Genomic DNA, 27,795 nt, shown 5'->3' on the forward strand with positions numbered 1-27,795 from the left:
AATGTAATCGTTTGCTTACAATTAGATACTCTAAACCTTTTTAAAAAAATGCTTTGTTTTTCCACATCGGGTGGTGACACAGTTAAAATGCTGAAACTCAACGTTTTACACATTACTTTATGTTGAGTAGATCTCACAATATATTCTAGTTTAAGGCCTGATATTTGGCATGATAACTCCTAAGGACAACCTCTAACACCTTACAGACGGTGATTTTAAGTTTCTTTAGCATTCTTTTTACATGTTCAGCCTCAAAGTGTCCCATTATTAGGCTATATCGAAGTCTCTGAATTTAGAGGATAATTACAGAGAAAAATGTCCTAACTCTAAATTTAAAACAGCTAATTAAAGATAAATATACATCTATTAAACATTGTGGCAAAATTACAGACAATTCCAGCAGTTACCTTTTGAAAATGACATCTTAAGAAAAACGCAAAAATTCAATTTTCATATGCCCGAAAAAAAAAAGAAGAGACACAAATTTTGTGCATTACTCTACATATTTCATGAAATTTTAAAACAGGGATGGATAGAAATGAAAATAACGGTAACATTTACTTTCGTTTAAGACGTTTCCATTGATACCAAACCTCGCTATGTTACGATAGTGAATAATATGGTTGCTAAGGGGTAAAGTTGAGGGATTTTCAACATTTTATTCATATTTAACCTTACCCTTACCTTAATCAAGGGTAATTTTTTAGGAGTTTTAGACACTTTTTTGAGTTTTGAAACCTAAGAAAAAGGATTCTACAGACATTTTTACACAAGAATCACCCAAAAAAAAAGATTTTCGTTTAATTTTTTCTTCTGAATCTCAAAATTTGAGCAGCACAGGACCTGCAGATCCCATTAAATTTTATTCCCCCAGAAATCGGATACATATACAAAAAAAAAAAAGAAAAATGAAATCATTATGGACTTATTTGTAAAAGCAAGAAATGTTTTTATTTTTGCATATTTCGCAAAACTCGGTAATTATTGCTTTGGTTAATGGCGTGTCATTATGACAAATAGGGTAAATGCTGTTTTTTTACACTCAACTTTCCAATAATCTAAATTCTGTAAACTTAATAAACCCATTCGAGGTCGGGTCCTTAATAATGTTTATTTGGCAATTTTCTTTTTGAGGAATATTTTTTGGTTCTTGATTTAGCAATTTGCATTGACTTAGTCATGAGTATGAATAATATCTACAAAACTACAAAAATTGCCTACAATGTTAACAAAATAGGACTAGATCAAACCGAGAATCCCAAATACAATCACAGTAGTCTCAGGTTTAATATTTTTTAAAGTTTTCTGGCCAAAATGTGTAAATAAGTTTGTATTTAAAGTAGTAGGTTAGCAAAGGGCAAGAGATATGCCATTGTCAAATCATTACCCTATCTTTTTCATTTGTTTTGACAAGGAAATTATAATTTGAAGAGAAAAAAAAATGTAGGTTATAATAACATCCCACCGTCAATGAATCTACTATCTACTACTTTCCTTGACCTCAGGTCCTTTAGTTATATTTATATTTTATGGTTATATACACTTTCCAGGATTTCTTTCCTCTTTTTGATTATTACAATTTGATTCGAATTCCATCTTTCAGGCTACAATTATTTTTTTCCAATTCGAATCGATTCCCTAGATAAATGTTACATTCTAATTTCAAGTTCACAAATTCTATTTTCTGATTTACAAAATTTAAAGACTATTATTTTTTTTTCCCACTAAAAAAAATATTTTAAAAATGGATGCCCTTATCTTATAAGACACATACTAGACTGTAGATTTAATTTATTTAACGATCACTAAGAAATAAGAAATCAAAATTATAAGTCAATTTATAACAGTAACCTAATCATTTTTAAAAACCATTGTAGTGTAGCAAAAGTCTTACTCTCATCCCTTTCCTCTTCCTTCCTTCCTCCCTTGCCAAACCAATAGTCCTATCATTATCCATCACTATTTTCCCCCCTCCCAACATCCCCGAAACCCAAACACAAAAAGACTCGTAATTTCATATTCTTTAGCCCTGTCTCATTTCTTTGTTTGCCTATAAAATATATACACATTTACACAAATATAAACAAATGTTCAGCTTTCTACGTCCTCTCCTTCTTCTTAATGGGCCGTTTACTGGTGTGTTTGTTCAAAATCTCCTGTATCCTTGGTTGGTGGTCCAGCGTTTTAATCATACTGGCTCTGGCCTCCGTCAGCTGATTCTGTATTAACTGGCAACGTTGGATGTTGGCCTGGAAGGAACGATGGAATGACACCAAAACAATGAGGCAAGGGCCAAAAATTAACAATCAGGTACGAATTACTCACTGGTACGTCTGGTCACTAATAAAACAACTATGTCCACTCACCGATACATCTGGTCGCTAATAAAACAACTATGTCCACTCACCGGTACGCCTGGTCACTAATAAAACAACTATGTCCACTCACCTGTACGTCTGGTCAGTAATAAAACAACTATACTATGTCCAGACCTGCAAACTTGACCATTTTAAAATTCATAATTTTTAGGAGATAAACGTTGTAGTCGCTATGATAAATTTAGAACTTAACAATTTACCCTCACAAGGATTAATTAAATAAAACCCCAAAAATCCTTAAAATTAAGTCGTCTGGCCTCAACCTTGATTTTCGCCTTTAAAAAGAAGACGATGAGATGAGTTTTTAAAATAGCGAAATATCCACTCAAAGTCTCAAAGCAAGGGGTCCCAGGCCAACAGCAAGACTCAACTTGTCGGTAGAGACATGACGCCTGTTAGGTGATATTACACCCCCCCCCCCCCCCCCACCCCCCACGGCCTGGTACTCATTTTACACCCGAGTACGGTGAAAGAATGTGAGTAAATAGCCTTTTCCAAAGACTAAACTATGTACCAAGAGAGGCTCAAACCCAAGACCTTCCAATCCGAAATCGTGTCAATCCATAAGACCACAAAACCGCAGACTAAAGATGGATAAGAAATGTTAGAGAATTGTAGACAGACAGCCTGAAACACAAATCACAAGACATGAATACAACATCTACCTGTGACATTTCATGTATCTTGGTGGCCTCATCGTGTCCAATCCTGGCCACTGACGGAAGACGAGACATGGCCGACTGGACATCTGAGAACTTGGACTGAAGATCTTTCTCCACCTCCATCTGGGAAAAGAAGACATATTGATGTTGAAAGGTAATCTCGGGGGCATCATAATCATGATGATATTGACAACACAACAACAATGATGACGACAATGATATTGACGATGACGACGACAATGATGATGATGATAACATAAACAATAATTTTTCACTCTTACCAATTCTTCCAACTGTGAGGCAGTAAAATACAGCTTCCATCCGTTCACCTTCTGACTAATACCTCTCTGATTACACAACTCATTAACGGTCGGCCTTCTCTCTTCTGTGAAAAAAAAAACAAAGAAATGTGAACCATTAAAAAGTTTTCGGGGGGTTTTTTAAAAGGATTTTATGCATCAATCAAAATAGTGAGAGGATTAAATCCTTTCTCAAGATATAGAAAAAAAAGGCTTGGCAAATCTAAACTCAAGAGAAACTCTGTTCTTTTTATGAAAAACTTTAACATTTATTTTAAAATTAGTCTATCTAAAACCATAAAAAAAAAAAATAATAATAAAATATGCTAATAATGTTTTTGAATTCCAAGTTATCAACTGCATGACATAACAAACATTAAGACAAACCAGAGAGAGCTAAAGAGAGAGAGAGAGAGAGAGGGGGGGGGGGAGAGAGAGAGAGAGAGAGAGAGGAGAGGAGAGAGAGGAGAGAGGAGAGAGAGAGGAGAGAGAGAGAGAGAGAGAGAGAGAGAGAGAGAGAGAGAGGAGAGAGAGAGAGAGAGAGAGAGAGAGAGAGAGAGAGAGAGAGAGAGAGAGAGAGAGAGAGAGAGAGAGAGAGAGAGAGAAGTTTGAGGTTTTACAGCTTTTGTGACAAAAATGAATAGACAAGCCAGCAAGACCCTACACCAGAAAACCCCTGTCTTACCGCCAGGTCATTTGATAAAGACTTACTTGCACGAATAGGCACTCACCTTTCGGTTTGATGTCAGAATATCTGGAAAAATGATTGTTTCTGGTTTTGTTGTTGATGTTGTCTGGATGGATTAAAACAAAATTTGGTCGAGGTTTTTCAAACACCCATCTCACTCCGTCCTCATCACAATATTCTGAAAGGAAAGAACAAGGTCATGTCACGGTGGTTTATAGGGAATGAGATTTCAAAACAGATTTGAGAATAGCGCCCCTTTGTTGGAAGTCGCGTCTTGAAAACCGACAGACGCTATTGCCATTATTAGTACCAATCATTAGCGGGAAGTTCAGTAAGTTTAGGAAGGGTTGTCTCATCGTATTGTATTATTTATCAACATCTTTTATTTTTAATTTGTAGTCTACAATTTTTAATTTTGTTAAAATTTCATAATGGAGAAAATTTAAGAAAAGATATACGTTGATTATGATATGCATTATTGTACAGAGATATGAATAATAAATTTTGTATTTGGAGCGCTTTGCTTGTAGTTGGTTTGTTTACAAATAACTTCTCCGCCAGTGACGTCCAATCAAGGGACGCTACTCTTCCACTAATCTTATTCCCTATTGCAAATAAATTAATTCATTATCATATTGAACTGTTTTATTTCCATTGTCTCACCATATAATTTCTAATTTTACTCTGTGAAGAGTGTATTTTTTATATCCAGAGATATATGCAATTTGACAAAGACAGGGGGGGCTAGAATTTTGCATCTACTTATAATTCGAATAAAACATATATGTAAAAATGCTTCCCTATCTAAGGTACAGTAAAGAGATGGTTCAAACTACAAGACAGCTCGCTTAAGGCCTATGCAAACAAATGTGCTATGTAAAAACATCACAGATGCCTTTTTTTTTTTAACTTGACAATCATGTACCAAGGTCAAAACAAAATCATAAACTTTGTCATGACTGTTATCGTCACTGTACTAACAGCCACTGTTCTGTCAATTTTAATCTTGCACCAATCATGGAAGCGAACATTAAAGTCTATAATATTCATGAAATTTATTTATTTTGGAAATATCAGGGGCAGTGTGGCTCAGCAGTACTGTCTCTTTGCTTCGTACCCGAAAGGTACTGAGTTCAAATACCAGCTGCACTGTGTGACCTTGAGCAAGTAACCAGTTTGCACTGCTGCACTGCAGCTGACACCTAGATTATTCCAGTCTTCCCTTGGAAAAAAAACCCCGAAAGAAAAAGTTTCCCCCGTGGGATGAATAAAGGGAATCTTTATTTAATTATTCATTTAACAGCGCAATTTATTTTTCTATTTTCTTTTCATTATCAACTCTGTGTATATACAGATGGCCTAGAATTGTAACATTTGATCTCTAGAAATGAAAATTGCTCACCACCTTTCCTCTCATTCAGTTTGATACTGTCTGCTTCCTCCTTCGACTGCTTCTCCTCTCTGTCCCTCTCTCTATCCCGCTCCCTCTCCCTGTCCCTGTGACGGTGTTTAGGAGATACCTCCATCTCCTCATCAGACGAGGATACCCTGTCCTTCAACTCCTCTGTTGCATGTCTGTAGATGTGAGACAAGCCATTAGAAAATTGGTCATTTTTAGCTACATAAATAATCCTCTAAACTAAAAGGTAAGACTTAAATGTTTAACGACTAGTAATAGTGGCTATAGGAAAATATATGTTTTGTTTGACTCCAAACTGCAACATTTTACAGAAATATATATATATATTATTTACTTTTTCATTGATCCATTTGTTTTGTTTATGAGGGTTTTGTTTTATGGCATTTGAAAATATCAAACATGGAAACGTAAATATTGGGGGGGGGGGGGGATATAAGCTACAGCACGGGTGGTCAAGAGACCCCGTCTACCATTGATCTCAGCAGTGTCAAATTCTTGCAAAGTTACAAATCCAAATGTAAAGTTCTAAGGAGCTGTAACAGGCGTAAGATAAAAATCTGAAAAAATTGTGTATGAAACAGTGCCAGACAAAGCTGAGAGAAAAATACAAGAAAAAAAAAAAGAAAAAACATCCCAAAAAATCAGCCTGCCTCGTCTGAGGAGGAAAACTTGATTTTTTTAGAGGCTTCCATTCTTGTATTTTTCTCTCTGTCTTGTCTGGCTGTTTCATACACAATTTTTGGGATCTTTACATTTTTTTGCATTTTCTTATTGATGAGTAAATCATACGTTATATTATTTTATTCCATTTTGTTGAAAGTTAATTTCATTTTGTATAGTTAGTGTGTGCGACTGTTGTGTGTGTCTGTTTGGCTCAGTACGAGTGTGTTTATGGTTTGATAAGTTCTATATTGTAAAGCGCTTTGAGGCTTCGGAGTTTAGCGCTATAAAAGAACACTTTATTATTATTATTATTACACATGTTCTGTTAAACTGATGAGACTTTCAGCAGGTTTCCTTTCGGGTTTTTTTTCTGGATTTTTTGGATATTTTTTTTAATTTAAAAAAAAAAAAAGGATTTTGTTTTTAAATTGACTGAAAAGTTACAGATGCTTATAAGTCGGAAAGATTAGAGAGCCACTCACAAGAGCTGCTTGCGTGCCCTTTTCCTTGGGGATGCTTCTGAAAGACTTCCTGTGTGGCTGACAGCTGGGGATGCTGGGATGTTGTTAGTGATGACACTGTTGACTGAGTTCATGTTGGAGGATGGACCTTCAATGAGAAAAATGGGAGTAGTTAAAAAAAAAATAATTATTCTTCCGAAAACAAAATCATTGAAACTTTTCAAACAATGGAGGAAAAGAATAAAGAAGAAATAAAGCAAGATAGATAAGCAAACAAGGAATTATCCTTTTCTTTGTCATTCACGCTTAATAAAAAAAATAAAAATCCAAACAAAAAAAACAAAAAAACATTGAGCATGCGCAATATTCACTAAATGTGCTCAAAGCGCTTTGCGATTGCAGCACACACCTTGAAAGTTAATACCTTTCCTCAGACTTCCTGCAAGCTTTAAACAAATACCCCCTATATTCATGGTCCAAGTGACTAAGACTATACTAATAAACGAAGTCTTGGGTTTGAGATTTTTTGACAAGTCGACAGTCATTTCATTTCAATCAATAGATATTTGAAGTCAAAGTTTTGAGGCCAAAATGAGAAAAATGTGGGAGAGAGAGCGAAATAAGCACAATAGTGTTTGTACATTGTACTTACCATTTTCCAAACAGTCGTCGCCTTCCCCTTTCCCCTTGTCGTGATGGTTTTGTGTTGGGGTGTGTGCATCATTCGATGACAGAGCTGTGTCTGTAGAGGACTGACTGTTCTCACTTGCAGGTGAAAAATTTCTGAATGAAACAACCAAAGACAAAAATGTGAATATTGGTCATGGTAGATCATTTAAAAAAAATAATAAATGTCCTTTATTCACCAAGGTCTGTTTCAAGAGAAAGACTGTTTTTTTTTTCTTCAATGCCTTGGCAACGACATCTCACAATGCCGCTCAGAAGGCATTAATCTACTTTTATTTGGTTCCAAATCTGACGACTCGCAATTTCGTTTTGGTCTCGTACTATTTTTGTTTATCAATCACAAATTTTTGGGCAAAACACTTCAAAGCACACAAGGAAAAAAAATTTCCAATCACAGGTCAGTCTAGGGGAGTAACTTACTTGGATGGAGTTTTAGGAGAGCTGACGCTGGTGTTGCCTGTGCTAGGGTCTAATCTAGGAGGGCTGTGACACCGACTGTCGGGTGTCAGGTTGAAATTGGGTTTCCTTATCACCACACCTGCCCTGTTAGCAAAAAATAAATGAGAAAGAAGAAAATGTGTGGAGGCATGAAATTTACCACCAAAAAATAAAAATAAATAAATAAATGCACACCTCCCAAGTTTAAATGAGTAGGGTTTATTCTCAAATTGGAAAGTGTAAAATTTAGTACTATATTGATTAAACTTCAAAGTTACCCAAAAGTTTTTTGTTTTCTTTAAAATGGAACTGTCAATGCATATCTCAAACGGGTATGTGTGGAGAAAGTATTATCTTGTTTTCTGTCGATTCACAGACAGTCATAAGGTAACTTCTACTGGAACAGACCCACCTATCCAGGATTGGCTACATGGACCAAAAAAAAAAAGCCCAACCAGGATAAAAAGTTGTTTCTTTGCTGGTTAGTCATCAGGCAGTTTGTGTAATCTGCTGTGTAATTCATTTGAAAGTCTCAAGTCTATGATCCAATGTCATAATCATGCCAAGATTTTAACTTGCATTCCAATAGCTTTCTAAATAATAATTATCTGTCGTGAAATAGTGCACAAAATTGAGAATAACAGCTTCAAAAAGAATTCATGCCTTCTTCAGCCAACAACATTTTTGTCCAATACTTCTTACAGTCAAGATTTCTATTAACTTAAGTTTCGTTACATCATACTTACGCTTCGGAATTCCTTTTCCTTAAAATACTGGGTCTGGGTGACGAACTGGGGTTGGAGACTGGGACAGCGCTTAGCCCAGACATGGAGGCAGGAAGTTGAGACTGGACTCCAATGGAGGATGAGTAGTGGATACCACTGGATGCCTGGGTTCGACCTGCACTGGCTCCACTGAACACCAGTTCGTGAGGGGTAAGGACTGATGACAAAAATGTACACATAAATCAGGATATAACCAAGCATGTAAGAGAGCTCACTTTGGATTTTTGCGAGTACTAAACAGCTAGCTTGTACAGGGAATTGTAAATAAAATTTTGCTTACAACATAGGTATAATTATATATTTTTAATAACTGCATGTGGCCGCAATATCGAGTAAAGGCATAAACAAAGATTGGTTCATGCAGGTATCCTTGAGTGTATCTAGTTCAAAAAAAGAGGAACCATAAAACAAATGCTTGTCACTATCTGAAAAGACTAAGGATAAACTTGGGAATCGTTTTATCTCTACTCTTTCATTCAACACATAATGGCCTCAGTCACAAACTGGTCACCTCCAAAAAATACGCAAGTTTTCTCATTTTAGGCCAAGATCAATCCTCAACCTATGAAGCATCGTGCCTTTAAACATTGGGTAAAACCCTCCAATAGAAATGCTTCATTTTGACATGTGATGAAATCGCCCGTGTTCATTGGACCATTATAAAATATATCATCTGTAGTTTTATTTTTTGGGTTTTTTTTTTTGTTGTTGTTGTAAATAACGTGCATAGTTGGGTTTGAACATTTAGCGACTGAGGACAATGATACTCACTACAACTTGGATTAAACATGCCTTGCAAAAGGAGTCCTCAATTGAGACAGACTCTAGATTGGATTTCCAAGGACAGGAGAAAAGTCATGGCTCCAATTAAAGAAACAGGGTTGTTAGAAGAGTGGGGTATAGCTCACAAATTGGGTTTTTAGAATAATGTGTTGGAAGAGTGTGGTTTAGCCTGAATTGGGGTTGTTGGAAGAGTATGGTATAGCCCAAAATTGGGTTGCTAGAAGAGTAGAGTATAACCCAGAATTGGTGTTGTTGGAAGAGTATGACCGTTTCCCTCGTCTCACTGGTAATTGAGAGGGATAAGTAGAAAAAAGTTATCATGCTGTCAAAACTAAAAATACTAATCGAGATCTGAAGATTGGCAGGACTTGCCACCAACACACACACACACACACACAAACAAAATGAATGCAAAGGTAAAAAAAAATTTTTTAATCTAATGAGGACGACTTACTGGTAGTTTTGTCTCCAACGGATGAAGACGATGTAGTAGTTGTGCCTGTACTGAAAGGAGAATGTAAGGGCAGCTGCTGCTGTTGACGCATGTGGTGGTCCACGACCATCATGGAGGAGTTGAATCGGACATTGGAAGAAGACGCCACGGACATGGCATGGGCCAGCTGGTTAGTTGCAAGATTTTGACCTGAAAGCAAATGGAAGAAATTCAAGGATAGGTTGGGATTTACCCGTGTGATCGTGTGTGGGAATCGAAAATCATAGATTTAAGAGGGCAACGGGGAAAGTGAAAGGGGTATGCCGCCTATGGGAGAAATCTGGGATCTCTGGTGAAACTCTAGGCACAGTCAAATGGTTTAAATCCTCGACCCCTTTGCCTTCCCTCCCAATAGTTCAGTTATTGGTGAAATTGCCTCAGAAACAAATGGGCCAGTATTAGTACTGATTTGGGGGTCCCGATAGCTCAGTTGGTAGAGCACTCGTTTCACAAGCAAAAGGACCAAGATCGATCCCGAGTGCAGTGGAGATTTTTACTGACCCCCCTGTCCACCCAGCAGTGAATGGGTAGATGAGTCTGTTAGATTTGCCCAATGGCTCTGAAGGACTACTTTTTTTCAGTACTGATTGTAGTTTAGGTCTTCTATTGATTCTTCTGCCAACCAATCAGTAATTGGGTAGCAAGCTATTGCTACTCTATGTATAAGGTTTATCGGAAGAAATTATTAAAAAGCGTCTGAAGAATTTGTTCTTTTACGAAAGTGTTCCTGTATAGTACTCGGTGATATGGTAGAGCGTTCAACAAATTTAATGTATTATTATTATTCAAAGGTAACACAGATAGAGATTAATTCTGGCTCCATAAAAGATTCATGGCTCTGAAGGAGAAAATTTGTTGAGCACAGTCGAACATAAGATATCTGTACACAAATTTTTAAAATTTGAAATGCATTCGTAGATTTTAAAAAATATGTTTGCTCACTTAACCCTCTCCTTACCAACTATAAGAAAATTGTCACATTTGTGACGATTCAATATTTCAGATTTATTGTAATGTACATTACAAACTTTGAAGACAAATCTTTGTTATAGCTGTGACAATTCAATGTTGTTTTATGAGGCACGTCATTCTGGACAAACGTCTCATTACTCTTGAGTTTAACATTTATTCGTCTTGGGTAAGTAAGACATTTCGAGAAATTGTTTGTTTTGTTTTTAATGGTTTTACGGCACTTGCAACACATTAAGGTTATATCAGCGCCAGTAAAAATGAAGAAAATGGGATAGAAGTAAAAAGTTCTAGAATTACAATTAAAGCACAAAAGAAAAGGTAAGACAAAGGGGAATTGGTTCAAATAGGGAACAGATGTAGATTCCAAGAGCACACCGTCATATAATATAATATGTAAACTAAACATAATACAATGGATAACAGAGATGATTTACAAGGAAAAAAATATCATCTCCCAAAACTATAACTATACATTCGACTATATCCCTCCCAGCCAAGGAACTCCGGCAAGGATCAGGACAAAACTAAGTAATCTCATTCCAAGACAATGACAGGAAAGAATTGGAAAACGGGTATGGGGGGATAGAAGACACAGCATGTACCTCCCTGCCCACTATGGGAGGTCAAGATCCCCACCCAGACATTTCGAGAAAGCTCCTAAAAACAGTCGGTAAGGAGAGAGTTAAAAATGAAAACTGACCTTTTCCTGGAGCAGCCTGGAAAGAGTGACTGTTGGCACCAGTACCCACAATGCTGGGTGTGGCCTGGGAGATGATAGGGCTCTGGTGGTAGACAAAGTGTTGGAGCCACATAGAGCCCTTGGGACCCATCACACTACTCGCCCTGGAAAGAAGTCAAAAATAAAATTTAAAAACATAATTGGTTATGGATAAGACGAAAGCTATTTTTTTCTTCTTTACACTTTTCGAAAAATTTGTCATATTCAAAACACTACAAACTTGACAACTTTAAAAGACAATATTTTTTTTTCTTTACACCTTTCACAAACTTAACATGATAAAACACACTAAAATGTCCAACTTTTAAAATGTCAAACTTTTTTTCCTTTGTTTTGTTTAAAGTTTTCACAAACTTGACATGATCATAAATTGTCATGGTAAAAACTCTGTGCCTCTGAGCTCTGTGCCAATTTTTAAATGTTTTGCAAACCAACTAAGATCAATGGTAGAGAATGAAATTCAGCTCTGTATGCATCACACAAAAGAAGAGTTTAGGTAGTAACAAGACTAAAGAGAAGCATTCTACTAACTGCAAGGAGATAATACTGCATTTTGCTTTGGATTGACCAAAAAAAACCTAACACTATTCACCCCAAAGTTACCAAGAAGATTGAGATTCATAAAGCCTTCGAATAAAAAACCTAATCCATATCAATAGAATAATCTTATTACCGATTGTCAGCCTGGGTGCCCAGCGATGCTGAGACGCCTTGTAACGTGGCAGCAGCCATGGACGAGGACATTGGAATGACAGAACCCCCTGGTCGATTCTGGAAGTCGGGGGGAATGATGATTGCACCGGGTGTGGTTCCTGTTTGGGACACGGCCACAGGGAGTGGAGTATTCGCTGGTTGTTGCTGTTGGTTTTCCTTGCGGATTTGATGAACTGTAACGAGAGTGTGTTTTTTAAAGATAAAGATGTTTCAAAATGATTTAAATGTAACCTACCGTCTTAATTTGGTATTATGTTAGAATGCAGGACATTGAAGGCAAAGGAGTCTAAATAATACGAATAAGCATTTCAAATCTCACTATATGTAAGATAAGTCTTTTACAACAGCATTAATTATAGTACATAATTCAATGATGAACAGACTTACCAAAGGCAACAAACTGAAAATTTGTATATTTTCATTTTAAAAATCCAAACTTTAAGATTTTAAAAATCTGTATCTAACCCAAAAAGCATATTTTCCACAATTATCAAACATTCATCCTAACTTAAAAATGCTTTAGATTTGATGTAATGTAGTTCAGTTTTTGTAAATTATCTATTTTGAGTAAAATATCGTTCCATTGTTTTTCAATCAAAATTTTGGCAGAAAAATCCAAATCTCTTGGAAAGAATATGAATTTGGTCAGTAAAAAAAAATATAAATCTATGAAATGTCAACAAAACAATTAAAATCTGTATAAATTAATAAAATCTGTAGCCATTCAGAGGATAAGGTCAATAAATCCGGAGTTAATCCCAGTTTCTATAACTTGACACAGTCAATAGAAATGGCTTGCTACCTTTTCGATAGGACACTTATCTGTCGCAAAATACTTTCAACCAGATCAAACAGATCCAGCTACCCAATCACTGATGAGTTGACAGAGGCATCAGAAATGAATCTAGATTTCACCTGGGATCGATCTCAATCCCTTTTCATGTGAAGCGAATGCTATATCAACTGAGCTCCCAGGACCCCCAATCATGTCTATACAAATCAATAAAATCTGAATAAATGAGAGGTCTGGATGAATCTATGGGTTTTTGTTTTTGAGAATTTTTCTCATTTTGGTCCTTCTCCATGGAACACCATTCCACAAAACATCCAGGAATCCAAATCACTGTCTGAGTTCAAGATATCCTTGAAAACATTTCTTTTTTGACCATGATGTCATGTACTTTCTATATTGTTTTGTGTTGGTGTAAAGCGCCAAGAGCCTCAAGGCTGAGGATACAGTGCGCTCTATAAGAGTCTATTATCATTATTTATTAGTATTATTTTATAGTTTGTTCAACAATCCTGAGTCATTTGGATAAGAAGAAATAGGGAGATAATGTAGACGGTGGAACTATCTTAAAAGAAAGACTACAAAGTATAACCTGTATTGGTGTAATAGTACAGGAATTTCACAATAACAAACAAGAAAAAAAAAGGAGAGAGAGAGAGAGAGAGAGAGAGAGAGAGAGAGAGAGAGAGAGAGAGAGAGAGAGAGAGAGAGAGAGAGAGAGAGAGAGAGAGAGAGAGAGATACTAACCAGAGGGTGTGGTTGATGATGGTGGAGCTGCTACAGCAGCTGCTGGTGATGACGACGATGATGATAACCCTGACAATGATGTGGAGATGTTGGATGATGAAGATGGAACTGATAAGGAGTATCCTGTGAATGGAGCTGGAAGGGACAAAACAGCAACAATATCAGGATGTGTACAAAAGTGAATGTCTTGTTAATAGCACACTATCAGTGTTCTTGGTTTGAGATCGCCAAAAAGTCTCACCCAGACACAAGCACAAGGTCCCACTAAGAGGAATATACACTCAAATGTTTACTAATCATAAGTTAAAAAAAAAAATAATAATAACAGTACATAAGAGTAAGAGAGAGAGATGATTTACAAGGGGAAAAAAGGTCATCTCCCAAAACTATAACTATACATTCGACTGTGTCCCTCCCAGCCAAGCTCAGAACAAAACTAAGTAATCTCATTCCAAGACAAAGATAGAAAGCAATTGAAAACAGATACAGGAGGATAGTAGAAACAGCAAGTACTTCCCTGTCCACTATGGGATTCAGCAACCAAAAAGGTCCTTTAGATTTAGACCTTTAAGCAGCTTATTATTGTTTTGTTTTTAAGGGTTTTACAGCACTTGCAACACATTTAAGGGCATATCAGCGCCAGTAAAAAGGAAGAAAATGGGATAGTAAAAAATTATAGAATTACAATTAAAGCGCCCAAGAGAAAGTAAGACAAAGGGGAATTTGTTCAAATAAGAAACAAGTGTAGATTCCAAAAGCACACTATCAAAGTACTTAGTTTGAGGTCACTAAAAGTCTCATCCAGACACAAGCACAGGTTCCCACTAAGAGGAATACACTCAAAATGTTTTATAAATCATATATAATATAAATAAAACATAATACAGTGCATAACTGAGAGATGATTTACAAGGAAAAAAATATCATCTCCCAAAACTAACTATACACTTGACCGTTTCCCTCTCAGCCAGGGTCAGGACAAAACCAAGTAATCTCTTTCCAAGACAAAGACAGAAAGCAAGTTGGAAAACAGATATAGGGGGATGGGATAGAAGACACAGTAAGTACCTCCCTGCCCACTATGGGAAGTCAGGAACCCCACCCAGAAAGCAGCTTATTAGAATTGAAAACTTGGGTAGAAAGTCTAATAATCCTCTCAACCCTACCTGAAAGAACAGTGGAAGCTTGCGCTGCTGACGATGAGTGTGATTGCCCCTGACCGCTACTGGATAATGAAATAGGACCAGGAGTTGATAACGATGTTGACGATGATAATGGCGACGATGAGGAGAGGGAATGAGCTGCTATGATTGAGGCGGATGTAACGGATAGGCCGGTCATGGGAAGCTGACGCTGGGTGGTTACTTTTGCTGTGTGGAAAAATATGATTTATTTAAGTATTAAACGAGCTATGTCAATACTTTGGTGAATGAATATGATATTATCTATTGTTTGCCAAAAGTTAATTTATATGTAAAAATAAAATCAAAAATTATCTATAATTAGACCTGGTAAAATCAGTTTTAAAAATCTGTATAAGTGTATAATTATGGGGGCGGGGGCAAAAAACATATCATCTGTAGATAGCATGGCACACAGATTTGGTCACTGTTTCATAACATCGTGTGGCCTTGAGCAAATCACTACACCTTAGCTCACTTCGCAGTGCTGTGGTTGATGCCTCGGCTATCCCAGTCTTTCTTTGTACCCTTAAAGACAAATTTCCCCTGGGGGCATTTTTAAATTTTAATATTTTATTTTACCAACGCAAACTGCATAATTTTTACTCTCATTTATATGAATTATCAGAACAGGTTATATATCATACATTTTAATCTTTTATAAAAATATTGATTTATATTCTAAGCATTAAATTATCATTAAATAAAAATACTTTTGAAGCCAACCCAGGTCTTCAATGAGAGGACCCCAACCTAGCAAAATGAACAAGAAGTAAATAAACGGAGGTCACTTACTGACAGATAATGGCGTGGAAGTGGATGCCATGGAAATGGCTGATGTGTTCATGGAGTTGATCATTACTTGATTGGACACCGTCAGGTTGACTGGAAAATTCAAAGAAAAAAAATGACCACTAATATCATATATATGACTCTCAAGCGAGAAATAGAACACTCAATACACATTCAGTTAGTTTGATCAAAACAATTGTAGTTTCTACAAATCCAAAAGAATATCCATCAAATTGATTTATATATTTTAAAGAATACAAATCAAATACCAAAAGATTTTTTAATAATCTGAATTCGGCCCCCAAATTATGTATAAATACATTTTTTCTGAATGCTATTGGCAGCAAGAATCTATATCAATCCTATATGCATGATTTCCATCAAATGTCTATGTATTGTTACTTTTAAATGATTTGGAATTGATGCAGACTAGATCAATTTGGGTACATGACTTTTTTAACAAAAAAAATATTTTTATCAATTTTCCTCTAAAAGGTTTAGGACAAAAATTAAAATTTTGACCAAATAAAAATCTAAATTTGATCGATGTTGGACCTAAAAAAAATTTGTATACAGACACAAAGATTACCACAGTCTGAGGTCAAAACTAAATATGCCACTTTAGGCAATGATTTCACTATCTGGGTATCTTGGAGGTGCTCAGATTATGGAGACATTAATGTATCTTCCGATTAAATCTCTATGCATAAGTGGCATATTTGTAATCGTGACACAGAAACACAGTCTAAACAAGATGACTCGACTCATTGTCCCTCTTCCCCCAAATCAACCAACTAGGATGGCACATGAGCTTCTCTAATTCTATTGACAAATTCCCTCCTCTGTGAGGGACTGTAAGTCTGTCTACAAGAGATCTTTTTCTGACCTTAAGTCTTTGATTCTTCTGGAGGCGATTCATTCACGTCAGTTTAAAATTATTGTGTGAATGTTTGTTGTTGGTCTGCCTCGATATTTGACATGATTGTGTAAAGTACGCTTTCATGGCTTTGTATTGTCTAAACAAGATAACCTACCAGATTTGATCGGTGCCACATGCTGACCAGCTACGGCTTGACAGGTCACTACTTTGGCCTGCGGACCCAGCCCACCAACAGGAGTAGTCAACTTGGCTCCGAATGGAAGGTTTGTAGTTCGCAACAGCTCTGCCGAATCAACAGAAGCCTGCGGTGTCCTGCCACCTCCACCATGACTGCTTGCAAGGTCCGAGTTGAGGCGATTTAAAGTGATATGCAACGGGTGAGGTGTCCCTTGAGAGCTGGTAGAGGATGCAACAGGTGTTATGGAGCCATGAACAGCAAAGTTTGACCTGATGAAAAGAAAAACCAAGTATTATATACTATGAATCATAACCTTAGTAATCATATAGCACTAAAAAAGAAAAATACTTTAAATTTATATTTCAAAATTCATATAGATATAATTTTAAAAATAAATTGCTGATCAAACAGTATCAACAACACAGACTTGCCCTTGACAAAAATATTGAAGTGAAAAATCATCAAATATTCAATTTGTGCACAATCACGTAAGTCCAAAGCCAAGATCTTTTAAAAGTGGATTTTAAAAAATACATTTACATAGTATATTTGCACTTTTACAATGCACTTCCAAATGTTTAACTTATTCGGCACTATGCATGAATCACTTGGCATACCACAGATTGCTTGTTAAAGACCACCGCTCAACTAACACTCTTACACTATTAATTTGTCACTGCATAAAGCAGGAACTCAGTCAAATATTTGACACTTGTGAAAAAAAAAAAATTAATTTGGTAACGCTGTAAATTCAAAGCATACCTGGACAGATCTTGAGGTTGGACCTGAGGGGTGGGTTGTCCTCCTATGGCAGGGGACGGAGAGCGGGTGGGGGCCTGGGGTGGGGCTGAAGTCTTGATTGTCTGGAGGATGGAAGGCCGGGCCAGGGGAATGGAGTGGGGACTGACACCCGTGTTGAGACCTACTGCAGCATTTGGGATTTGGAGGGCAGGGGATGAACCTGGACGCAGCAAAGCAGATGCTGACTTGGGAACGGACAATGTGGTGGTTCCTGGGGAATAAAATCATAAAATAAGCTGAATTTTTCTAAGCGGTTATAAAAATTAGATATTTTTACTATGACCCTCTTAATTCAATATTTGATATGTCTTGAGACAGTCAGTCAGATAAATCCCTATAAGCTAAGATTTTCAACCCAAGGGAACTTTTTTAAAAATTTGAGCTTTTATATAGCGCAAGATCCATTAAATGAGCTCAAAGCACTTTTGCATTAAGAATCGTTTCAATGTTTCTTTCAATTACCTTGTTTATAAAACTTGAGTCATCATACTATTAATCTCATTAAACCCAAACAGGTCAACCTATCTCAGACAAATGAGAGATTTTGCACAGTTGTGTTTTGAAACCAAAACCTTTTAAAATTAAAGAAAAGTACTTCAGATGTTTTTACAAATTATAATAGCAATAATACTTAACAGTCTGACAAAAATCTGAGGTTGAATTTAATGAAAAGAAGATGGAACTGCAGTCCTTAATCACGACACACTCACAAATAGTTGAAATCATTATTTGAATTAATTTGAAACAGGGCCGGAAAATAAAAATAAATTTTATCGAAAAGAGATCATCACCGAGCACAAAAAAAGTGATAGCTTGGAAATAAAGAGATTCAGACACTCACCTCTGGGTAAATGAGGGAAACCCGGAGCAAATGTCTGCAGCTGTCCTGGAAGTCCAGCAACCCCTTGAGCTGCCCCCCTGAGCATGTTGATGGGTAGAGTGGAAGCTGTGTTGCCTACAGGGGGTTGGATGACTGTGGGATTATTGTTGGTCACCACCGTCGATAATGACTGTTGCTGTTGCTGTTGTTGCTGCATCTTCATGATGAGAAATTGAAAAATAAATTGATAAAAAGTAAAGAAAAAAAATAATTTTTAAACATCCTAAATAAATATGACTATTGTTTATAATAATGCTGTACTGCTTGCATCTGGAAATGCCATCTTAACATAGAGAATACAAGTTTAAAAAAAAAAAGGTCTGATTTAAGTTTATGCTGTATTGACGAAGACAATGGATATGGCTTCTCGCATTTCTATTCATTTTGAATTTAAATCAGTTTTTTTGGGCATGCTTCCATCCAACACGTCCTTTTTAGACAAAAGCTCACACAAAAGTAGGCCAAACAACTTAGGTCAGGACTTTCATCTACAACGCAAGAAAAACATAAAAAGTAACGAAAACTGTTATTAAAAAAGTCCACCTTCCTAGTGTTGTGTGCACTGCTGAAAAATAAGATTATTTTCATTATAATCATTATACACCAAAGGCAGAGCTTGCCAAGAAGGACAGGGAAGACACTCATTGGTGGCCAGACAACATTGCAAACTAACAAATGGTATATTACAATCACAGTAATATTTACCATCGTAATTTAGAAACACACATAGTTACAAACTAGACATTATACAATATAAGGTGACATATAAGCACATGTGTAGTCAATTAACGATAAGAATACATCATTTAGATATATATAGATATTATAAATGTAAACAGTTTTCTACACTAAAACCACCAAGGGCAATAACTCAATAATAATAGTTCACTATATTAACGAGTATAATTATTATTAATCATTATCATCAACATTATTATTTTATCTATATCCTTGTATAACAATTAAATTAAAAACCAAGAAATAATCCACAAAGAAATTACCATATTGACCTAGTAACTTGCTTAAACGTAAACTGACATAAATGCCCGTTTTCAGAGAGAAAAAAATAGCAATAAATATAAAGAGACTAAAGCTACTAGACTTAATTACCTGTGGGTTTGAAGCAGCAGCAAGTTGTAAGACACTAGCCTGTTGTTGCTGGGACGGCAAAACTGGGACTGAGATGGCCTGGTGAGAAGGGGTGCCTGCAAGGCCACCAGACGAGGCAGTGGTAGACACTAAGTTCAAACTGACCAGACCTTCGGTGGAGCCATGGGCTAATGCTGTTGAACCAGAAGTTATAAATAAATAAATATCCAAGTGACATGAAAGTGAAACCAAGCCTGTGAAACTTACGTGTGATGAGACTCAATGCCTCAAAATTGTATTGTGTATGTTGATTAAAAAGCTAAAATTTGAATATAATATATAGAAGTTTTTGTTTGTTTATTTTTAAGGGTTTTACTGCACTTGCCACATTTAGGTCATTTCAACACCAGTAAAAAGGAAGAAAATGGGATGGTAAAAGGAAGAAAATGGGATGGTATAAGGAAGAAAATGGGATGGTAAAAGGAAGAAAATGGGATGGTAAAAGGAAGAAAATGGGATGGTAAAAGGAAGAAAATGGGATGGTAAAAGGAAGAAAATGGGATGGTAAAAGGAAGAAAATGGGATGGTAAAAGATCCTAGATTTACAAATAAAAAAGCACACAAAATAAATAAGAGAAAGGGGAATGGTACAAATAGGGAACAGATGTAGATTCCTATAGCATACTATTATTGTGCATAGTTTGATATCACCTACAAGTCTCATCCAGACATAAGCACAGGATCCCACTACGAGGAACACACGCATATGCTTACATTACACATTCAAAACAACAAATATAACAATATGATTTGCAAGGGGGAAAAGAATCAAATCCCAAACTTAAACTATACATTCGACTGTTTCCCTCCCAGCCAAGGTCTCTGACATGACAAGGGAAAGGACAAAATCAAGTAATCTCATTCCAAGACAAAGACAGAAAGAAAATGGAAAACAAATATAGGCACATAGAAGACATAGTAAGTGACCTATCTGCCCACTATGGGAGGTCAGGAACCCCAACCAGATATAGTTCATAATAATAAATAAATAAATTGTTGACAATGGATATAACGGATGTAGCTTCTCACATTTCTACTCATTTTTACTTTTTTTAAAACAATTAAATAAATAAATTTATAAATAAAGTTACTCACGGGGAGATATTATGCTTGGGATATTTGGCTGTTGTGACGTCTGTACAGTTCTACCAGACAATCCTTGACCTTGCTGAGGGGGAGCAGGGGCAATGGGCCGAGCTAATTTCTGTCAATAAAATGAAGGAAAATGGGAGGGTAACTGGCAGAAAAGAATTGTAAATATCATTTCCATGAGCAAGCACTTAAATATTCAGAGATGCCAATGTTTTAAACAATAAGGTGAAATGGGGGTGTTAAGGAAAACATCTGTGATCAAATAAATAAATACTGATGAAATGAAAACAAACAACAAAGCAAAACAAAAAACAACCACAGTGGGCTGGGGATTATATATTTGTATCTTCATTTATTACACAAAAATGCTTTGTTGCTTTTTTTCTTTTTTTTTTCCCCCTTCTTTCAGCATCTTTTTTCATGATGTAAATGAAAATAATAATAATAACAATAGCTTGAACTTCCACCTTATTTGTTAGTGGGCATCTCTGTAAAACAGGGCAAAGCAATTACAAAGCAAAATAATATTTCCGTAAACAATTCACACCCTATACAGGTATCAGTTTGTCCTTCAACGGATACCCAGCTATTAGCATTAGCAGGAACATATGATTCAAGACTGCTGACAAGTAACTTCACTGTCTAAAATGGAACTTATTCTCATATGATGCTGGGAAGTTAGATGAGGCATTGTGAAGCCTATAGAGTATCGTGAAACTATGTATATGTTATGATTATGATGTACGAGGGCTCTTTCATAATTAACCGAAAAATGCCTGTAAAATCCGCGTTTTTTATGCTATCAACAAAATTCTTGCACGTGTTCATACCTTGACTCATCCTTCATTTCTCTACGTAACAGCCAAGTCTGTCGACACACTTCTGCCAACGCCGCACCATGGAATAGATACCCTCTCGGAATAAATTTCCGTCAAGGTTTTGTAGCCATTTCCGCACATGGTCAACAAGCTCTTCATCGACATCAAAGCGCTTTCCTGCCAGCTCACGTTTCAGTGGCCCAAAGAGGTGATAATCAGATGGTGCAGGTCTGGACTGTGCGGTGGGTGTGGCAAAATCTCCCATCCATATTTCTCTAGCCAACCTTGCGTCACTCGTGCTGTGTGGGGTGTAGCGTTGTCGTGTTGCAAAATGACCCCGTTGGTCAACTGCCCTGGGCGCTTTCTGCGAATGGCCTCCCTAAGTTAGTCAATAGTTTGGCAGTACCTTGCAGCATTGATTGTTTCTCCAGGTTGTAAGGTTTCGAACAGAATAACACCATGACTGTCCCAGAAAACAGTTCCCATTATTATCTTTGCTGACCGCATGACTTTGAATTTCTTCGCGACAGGTGAGGATGGATGTTTCCATGTCATCGAATCTTGCTTTTGTTTCTGGGGTGCAATGGTGCAACCAAGTCTCATCACCGGTGACTATGCTCTCAAGAATAGTCACATCGTACCCTAGAAAGTCTCCGCCGACGTTGGCAGTATGCCCATGAACCCTGCGCGAGCTCTTGCTTCTTCTCAAAAGTTCCCTGCAGATGTCCAATCTTTGTTCTTTATGATTGTCTGTCAATTGCTTAGGAACCCATCTTGCGCTGACTTTTCTGTAGCCAAGTTCATCAAATACAATTCTATGGGCAGAAGTTGCCGAAATTTCAAGACTGCTTGCGATTTCATGAAGTTTCAACCTCCTGTCTTGACGAATAAGCTCATCAACTCGCTTCACATTGTCTTCTGACGTCGCAGTTATTGAACGCCCTCTCCCTTCCCTGTCTGTCAAGTCGGAATGGCCGGCTTCAAACAAATTATACCAGTGATAGACTTGTGTACGGCTTATAACATGCTCACCATATACACTCTGAAGTTCTTTATGAATTTCGGTAGGATTCAGACTTTTGGCGTTCAAAAAACGTATGACAGCTCTGATTTCCTCCTTTGACCAAGTTTCAAGGTGGGCCGCCATCTTTAAAATCATCTAGAAATTCATTGTGCAAAATGATGCACTTCATAATTTCTGGGAATATCCGTAAGGAAATAAGGAATACCATGTCGTTTACAGAATTAAAAAATCTCCACTGGTTGCTGAGCAATGGGCATTTTTCGGTTATTTCTGAAAGAGCCCTCGTATATTTTTATTCCATGTCATTCTAAGGTTAAGTGATATCTATAGTGACTAAACCAAGAGCTGGAGGGGAAAAATAGTAAAAACAATACATGGAACTTGGCTTCCTTTTTCAATGTGTAGATATGTTTGATTAATTGTTTTGTTTTTATGGGTTTTACAATGCTTTTAGGTCATTTCAGCCTCAAGAAAAAGACAGAAAATGGGATTGTCAAAAAAGTCTAGATTTATTAAAAGCACACAAGAATAAGCAAGACAGAGGCGAATTGTTGATTGATTGATTTTTAATTTTAAGGGTTTTACGGCGCTTGCAACACATTTAGGTTATATCAGCGCCAGTAAAAAGGAAGAAAATGGGATAGTAAAAAGTTCTAGAATTACAATTAAAGCACCCAAGAAAAAGTAAGACATAGGGGAACTGAGAACAAATAGGGATCAGATGTAGATTCCAAGAGCATACCACCAATGTACTTAGTTTGAAATCACCTACAAGTCTCATCCAGACACAAGCACAAAATCCAACAAAGAGGAACACACTCAAATGCTTACATTATACATTCAAAATAAAAATAATAATACATAACAGAGAGATGACTTACAAAGAAAAAAATATCTCCCAAAACAATAACTATGCATTCGACTGTTTCCCTCCCAGCTAGGATTCCGGCCAGTGCCAGGACAAAACCAAGTCATCTCATTCCGAGACAAAGACAGAAAGCATGTTGGAAAACAAATATAAGGGGATAGAAGACACAGTATGTACCTCCCTGCCCGCTATGGGAGGTCAGGATCCCCACCCAGGAGGCGAATAGTTCAAATAGGGAACAGATGTAGATTGTGAGAGAGAAAGTGACCTCATGCCCACCATGGGATGTCAGAGATCCCACCCAGATATCTGATCAAAACTCATAGACCAAAAAAAAATAATAAATAATTTTTTTTAATGAAACAAATATAAAGAAATTGTATTCACGAAACAACAATTGTCATGTCATTACTGAATAACTTCTTTTGAGTCATGAATAAGAAGATTATACCTTACACTAAAATAATGATGCAGATTCAGGCAGTTCATTGCACTCTCCAAATGATATGCAGAATACGAAATATTACTGATGATGAAACATGTAAAAATTTTATCCATGCCCTTGTTAACAGCCGCTTGGATTATTGTAACGCTCTGCTTAACAGCCTTTTCAAAAACATAATAATAATAATAATACATGTGCGATTGTTGTGGTGATTTTGTAGTCGAATGAATGAACTTATGTGATGCTAAAAAAAACTATTGCAAAGCTCCTCTGAGCACTATTTTTAGATAACAAATAATAATTATAATAATAAAAATAATTCACAATTCACAATCTTCACTGTAAAAGCACATTAACTCCTGTATCCAAATTGATGTAAAAGACAAGGAACATAATAATAGGAGCTCTTTCTTTTATATACTGAAATCCAACTTGGAACTGTATAGGACTGTATGTAAAAATTACAACAATGAAGTAGAAATTTTAAAAATTAACTCACAGCAAAGCTCTTCATCTCATGATGCTGCCCTTGAGCCTGTTTTGATTGGACAATATAAGTATGACCAGCACCAGTTGCCACAAAAGCTTGACGGGGTGGTGCCACACCTGGGGTAACAACCTGAGATGTTATCATGCGCAGGTTTTCGTTGTCACCAGGCCCCTCGCCCTTTCTATCAGATGCTCCAGGTTTAATTTTGCTCATCAGTAAAAGAAATCTATTTATGGATGAAAAAAAACAAAAAAACAAATTGAATGAGGAGTCGATAAAAAAAGTACTCAAAGCAATCAATCAATAATGTAGGCACTTTAAAAAAATTTCAACCTCAGTAAATCTTTATTTGACCAATAAGATGTATGGGATTTGAAATAACATTTAAATTGATACCTTTTCTGCTTCTCTTCAACAAACAGTTCCTGAATTGTTTGATCATTTCCTATTGAAAAGTGAAGTAAATTTTACAGAGAGAAGCTGTGATTTCTCTACTGTCTCCCAATCTGCATCGCGCAGTGATCAGGAAAGTTTGGTTTTCGCAGTAGATTTTTACCACTTTTTGTGTTCGTTGAAATTGTGTCGATGAAAAATACATGGCAAATATTAGGCATCACTTTAAAGATATGAAAATAAGATCTAATTTTATTTAAATCAATTAAATGCACGACACATGTATTGAACATTCTACATATGTAAGAATATATCTTTTATAAAACACTAAAGTTTAATGACAACAGCCTTGATGTGAAACAATTCTTCCAAAAGTTTGAAGAATATGTCAGACCGAAGACAAACAAAAGGACGGCCAGGCATCGACTAAAGAACAGAGAATAGTGTGTGGGGGTTTATCAATTTAATTGAAATTTGGCAGAGAAATTTTCTTCAATAAAAAAAGTGACAAAACTTTCCTTAATTTTCTTTTTGAGAAATAAAACCAAGAATTAAGAATGAAATTCACCAATATAAAACTTGTTTTGTGTCCTTTAAAATCATACCAAAATTAGCCAAGTTCACAAATAACGGCAGTGACCAAAAGTAGCATCTCCAAAAACGAGTGTCAACTTACATTGAGTAGGTATATCGGCAGCCACTAGACTGGAGTTATCACATTGCCTAGTTAATGAAGACAAAGTCAAGTTAAAAATAGATTATAATATAAAAGCCATCTTCAATTGGTTGACATTAACAATCATTTAGGGAGGGGGTCTGAAAATAAACATTTTCCAAACAACTGGGGGAAAAAAATACAACTTTTGCCGATGACGACACATCTATGACACTAAAAACAATGTTTGGGAGGCCTAAATATTGACAAACTGAGTAAATAAACGCATGACAAAAGATCCACAGTGGAAAATACAAATTGAAAGAAATGCTGGCACGAGGAGCTTTCTGAAGGCCACCCCAATGTTTGACAGTTCAAAGTATTTTCCAAAGACCACTTTAAATTTGGTGAAAACATCAAAAGTAAACTTTTGATAAAATTTATAAACCATCAATCTCAGTCTCAGCCGTTGGCGGTTAGTTCGTCTCCCAAAAAATCCGTGAGTCCGAATCTTGAACTTGAACCTCAACTAGCCTAATCAGTAAGAAGAAAAAGAAATAAGATTTTCAGAACTTCAGATATATATTTATTGGTATTACGTCACTTCATGACATCATATCAAACACTTTTTAAAGTTAATTAAAGAGAACAATTGTTGACGCTAAGTAGGAAAACGAATAAAAGCTGCTGATTGAATTCGTCTTCATCGCCATCACAAAAAAACTCGTCTTGTCTAGGGCAACTTACCTACTGAAATTGGGCCAAACTGGTGGTTGTTTTCAGTCTACAACCATGAAACAGAAACGTTATTAATTCCTCCTAACTATAAAACCTGTGATCTAGGAATGGAGACTAAAGCCAGATTGGTAGCTTCAGAAATTCAAAACGTTGGAACGGTATTTGTTGAATTAGGTATCCGAGCCGTCATGAGCATTGACCTGAACTACACACCTTTGCAACATGAATGAGGTAGTGTGTAACGGCCAAGTTCATTATTTATGGAGGGGGGAAAGGTTATTGAAACGCGCGGGGTGTGACATATCACGGTTAGAATATCGAGAAAAAAATGTCTCGCGGAGAAAATGGTAATCAAAATACATGAAGATTGAACAAATCAATGAAGGTACCGAGATAGTATCAGTAAATTATGAATAAAATAGAATGGTCAGCCGTTGTTTCTTCGGGAGGATCTAGCGACTCCTAGTAAAATAGTAATAGTAATAGTGCCGAGAGTGCAAATCGAAAGTAGATAGCTAAACAAATGTATTCATTTACCTTTTGTCTTTGGTTTTGTGTCAAGTTCTGTGCTGCCTCTTCGAACTCTAAGACTTTTTGTCTTCGATGATCATAATTTTTGTAAATTTAGAAAATTGTAAAGAAAATTGACAAGATAATCGCAATTACTTTGAGGTCGACTGACAAGGAATAGCCCCGCTTCTGCTTCCAGACATAAACGAAATGGTAAAATTTGATTGGCTCATATGATCATGTGACCAAGTGTGTGGCTTTTTTTTTTTCAACACAGTCCCATTATTATTTCGTTTCCGGGTGAAAGTTTTCAGGACTCAAACTTCGACGATATTATTATTTTTTCTCGTTGCGAAGGCGATTAACTAAATTAATCACATCATGATATTTACATATAAGCTGACTTTTGAAAGGAAACAAAACATCTGTATGATACAATCATAGTTTTTGTAAACAACATTTAATGTTACGAATTATCAATACAATTCATTCTTTTTCGCGCATTTTTACTACACACGAAGTAACACAGTAGTGATTCGGCTATGTTTTTCTTTTCAGTTTCTTTTCTCCTCTAACATTATCTTATATTCAATTTGATAACCATCCTAATACTAAGGTTTCCCTCAAGTTAGGGGTCATAAATAAAGTATAATAACAGGGTCATGACCAGCTTTTTAATTAATTTGTTTTACTTTATTTCAGTTGTTTACAGAGTTGGTGACTTCGAGCACAGTGGTCGGTGTGTTGGGGCGCAATAATTTGTTATCGAGATTCAAACATTTCTCTTTGACTCTTTAGTTTTGAGGACAGCAGCTTACTCAAAAGAGCCTGTCAATGGAAACTCGTGCAAGGTTGTGCCAGCTTTAGGGGAGAGGAATCGTTTTATTCGAATACACTTCTTAAGTCAAATCCAAAATTTTGGCAACCATATTAATGCCCGATTTCTAGACAATACAAAGCATTTATTGTTTCAAACGTATTATGCTTCTTAATGGGATGAGCCGTTGACCTCTTGTTGTTTGACCTCTGTCCTCACTACGACGTTCTGCGAAATATACGTGTTTGCGATGCAATCATAGAGCAATATGTAGTAATATTATATAAAAATAATTGGGAGTTTTGGGTTTGCCTTTTTTTAAATAATATGAAACAGTAATTGGTGTCCCAAATTCCAAAGGAAGA

At 36.3% G+C, this 27,795-nt stretch overlaps 1 protein-coding gene across 6 annotated transcripts; it reads right to left on the reverse strand.

Moving 5' to 3' along the window:
• Positions 1-1,563: 1,563 nt before the first annotated feature.
• On the reverse strand, positions 1,564-26,828 carry LOC144981075 (uncharacterized). Of its 6 annotated transcripts, none has more exons than XM_078929193.1 (22): positions 26,641-26,828; positions 24,327-24,543; positions 20,676-20,784; positions 19,542-19,714; positions 18,393-18,588; positions 17,513-17,762; positions 16,727-17,019; positions 15,696-15,785; positions 14,886-15,089; positions 13,720-13,854; positions 12,142-12,355; positions 11,430-11,572; positions 9,719-9,907; positions 8,443-8,638; positions 7,679-7,801; positions 7,224-7,354; positions 6,593-6,719; positions 5,433-5,602; positions 4,071-4,205; positions 3,322-3,425; positions 3,044-3,163; positions 1,564-2,249 (listed from the first exon to the last, which is right to left on the reverse strand). In XM_078929193.1, the coding sequence occupies exons 2-22, from the start codon at positions 24,528-24,530 to the stop codon at positions 2,100-2,102; spliced, it is 3,456 nt and encodes a 1,151-aa protein (XP_078785319.1). In that variant the 5' UTR covers positions 24,531-24,543; positions 26,641-26,828; the 3' UTR covers positions 1,564-2,099. The 6 variants fall into 6 exon arrangements, with proteins under 6 accessions (XP_078785319.1, XP_078785315.1, XP_078785314.1 ...); XM_078929189.1 differs by having other exon boundaries at positions 5,430-5,602; XM_078929188.1 differs by lacking the exon at positions 26,641-26,828 and adding an exon at positions 26,113-26,341 and having other exon boundaries at positions 5,430-5,602.
• Between the last annotated feature and the right edge of the window lie 967 nt (positions 26,829-27,795).

The sequence above is a fragment of the Berghia stephanieae genome, chromosome 10 (assembly GCF_034508935.2).
Source record: "Berghia stephanieae isolate SIO BIC M18660-M18661 chromosome 10, UCSD_Bste_1.3, whole genome shotgun sequence".
Taxonomy (NCBI): Eukaryota; Metazoa; Mollusca; class Gastropoda; order Nudibranchia; family Aeolidiidae; genus Berghia; species Berghia stephanieae.

Excerpts from the sequence above, each read along its gene's own strand:
- LOC144981075 (XM_078929189.1), bottom strand. The coding sequence starts at position 24,530 with ATGAGCAAAATTAAACCTGGAGCATCTGATAGAAAGGGCGAGGGGCCT. Across the intron at positions 19,715-20,675 it reads CCCAAGCATAATATCTCCCC|CATTAGCCCATGGCTCCACC; the intron begins GTGAGTAACTTT and ends CTGGTTCAACAG. Across the intron at positions 3,426-4,070 it reads TTCTGACATCAAACCGAAAG|AAGAGAGAAGGCCGACCGTT; the intron begins GTGAGTGCCTAT and ends TTTTTTTCACAG.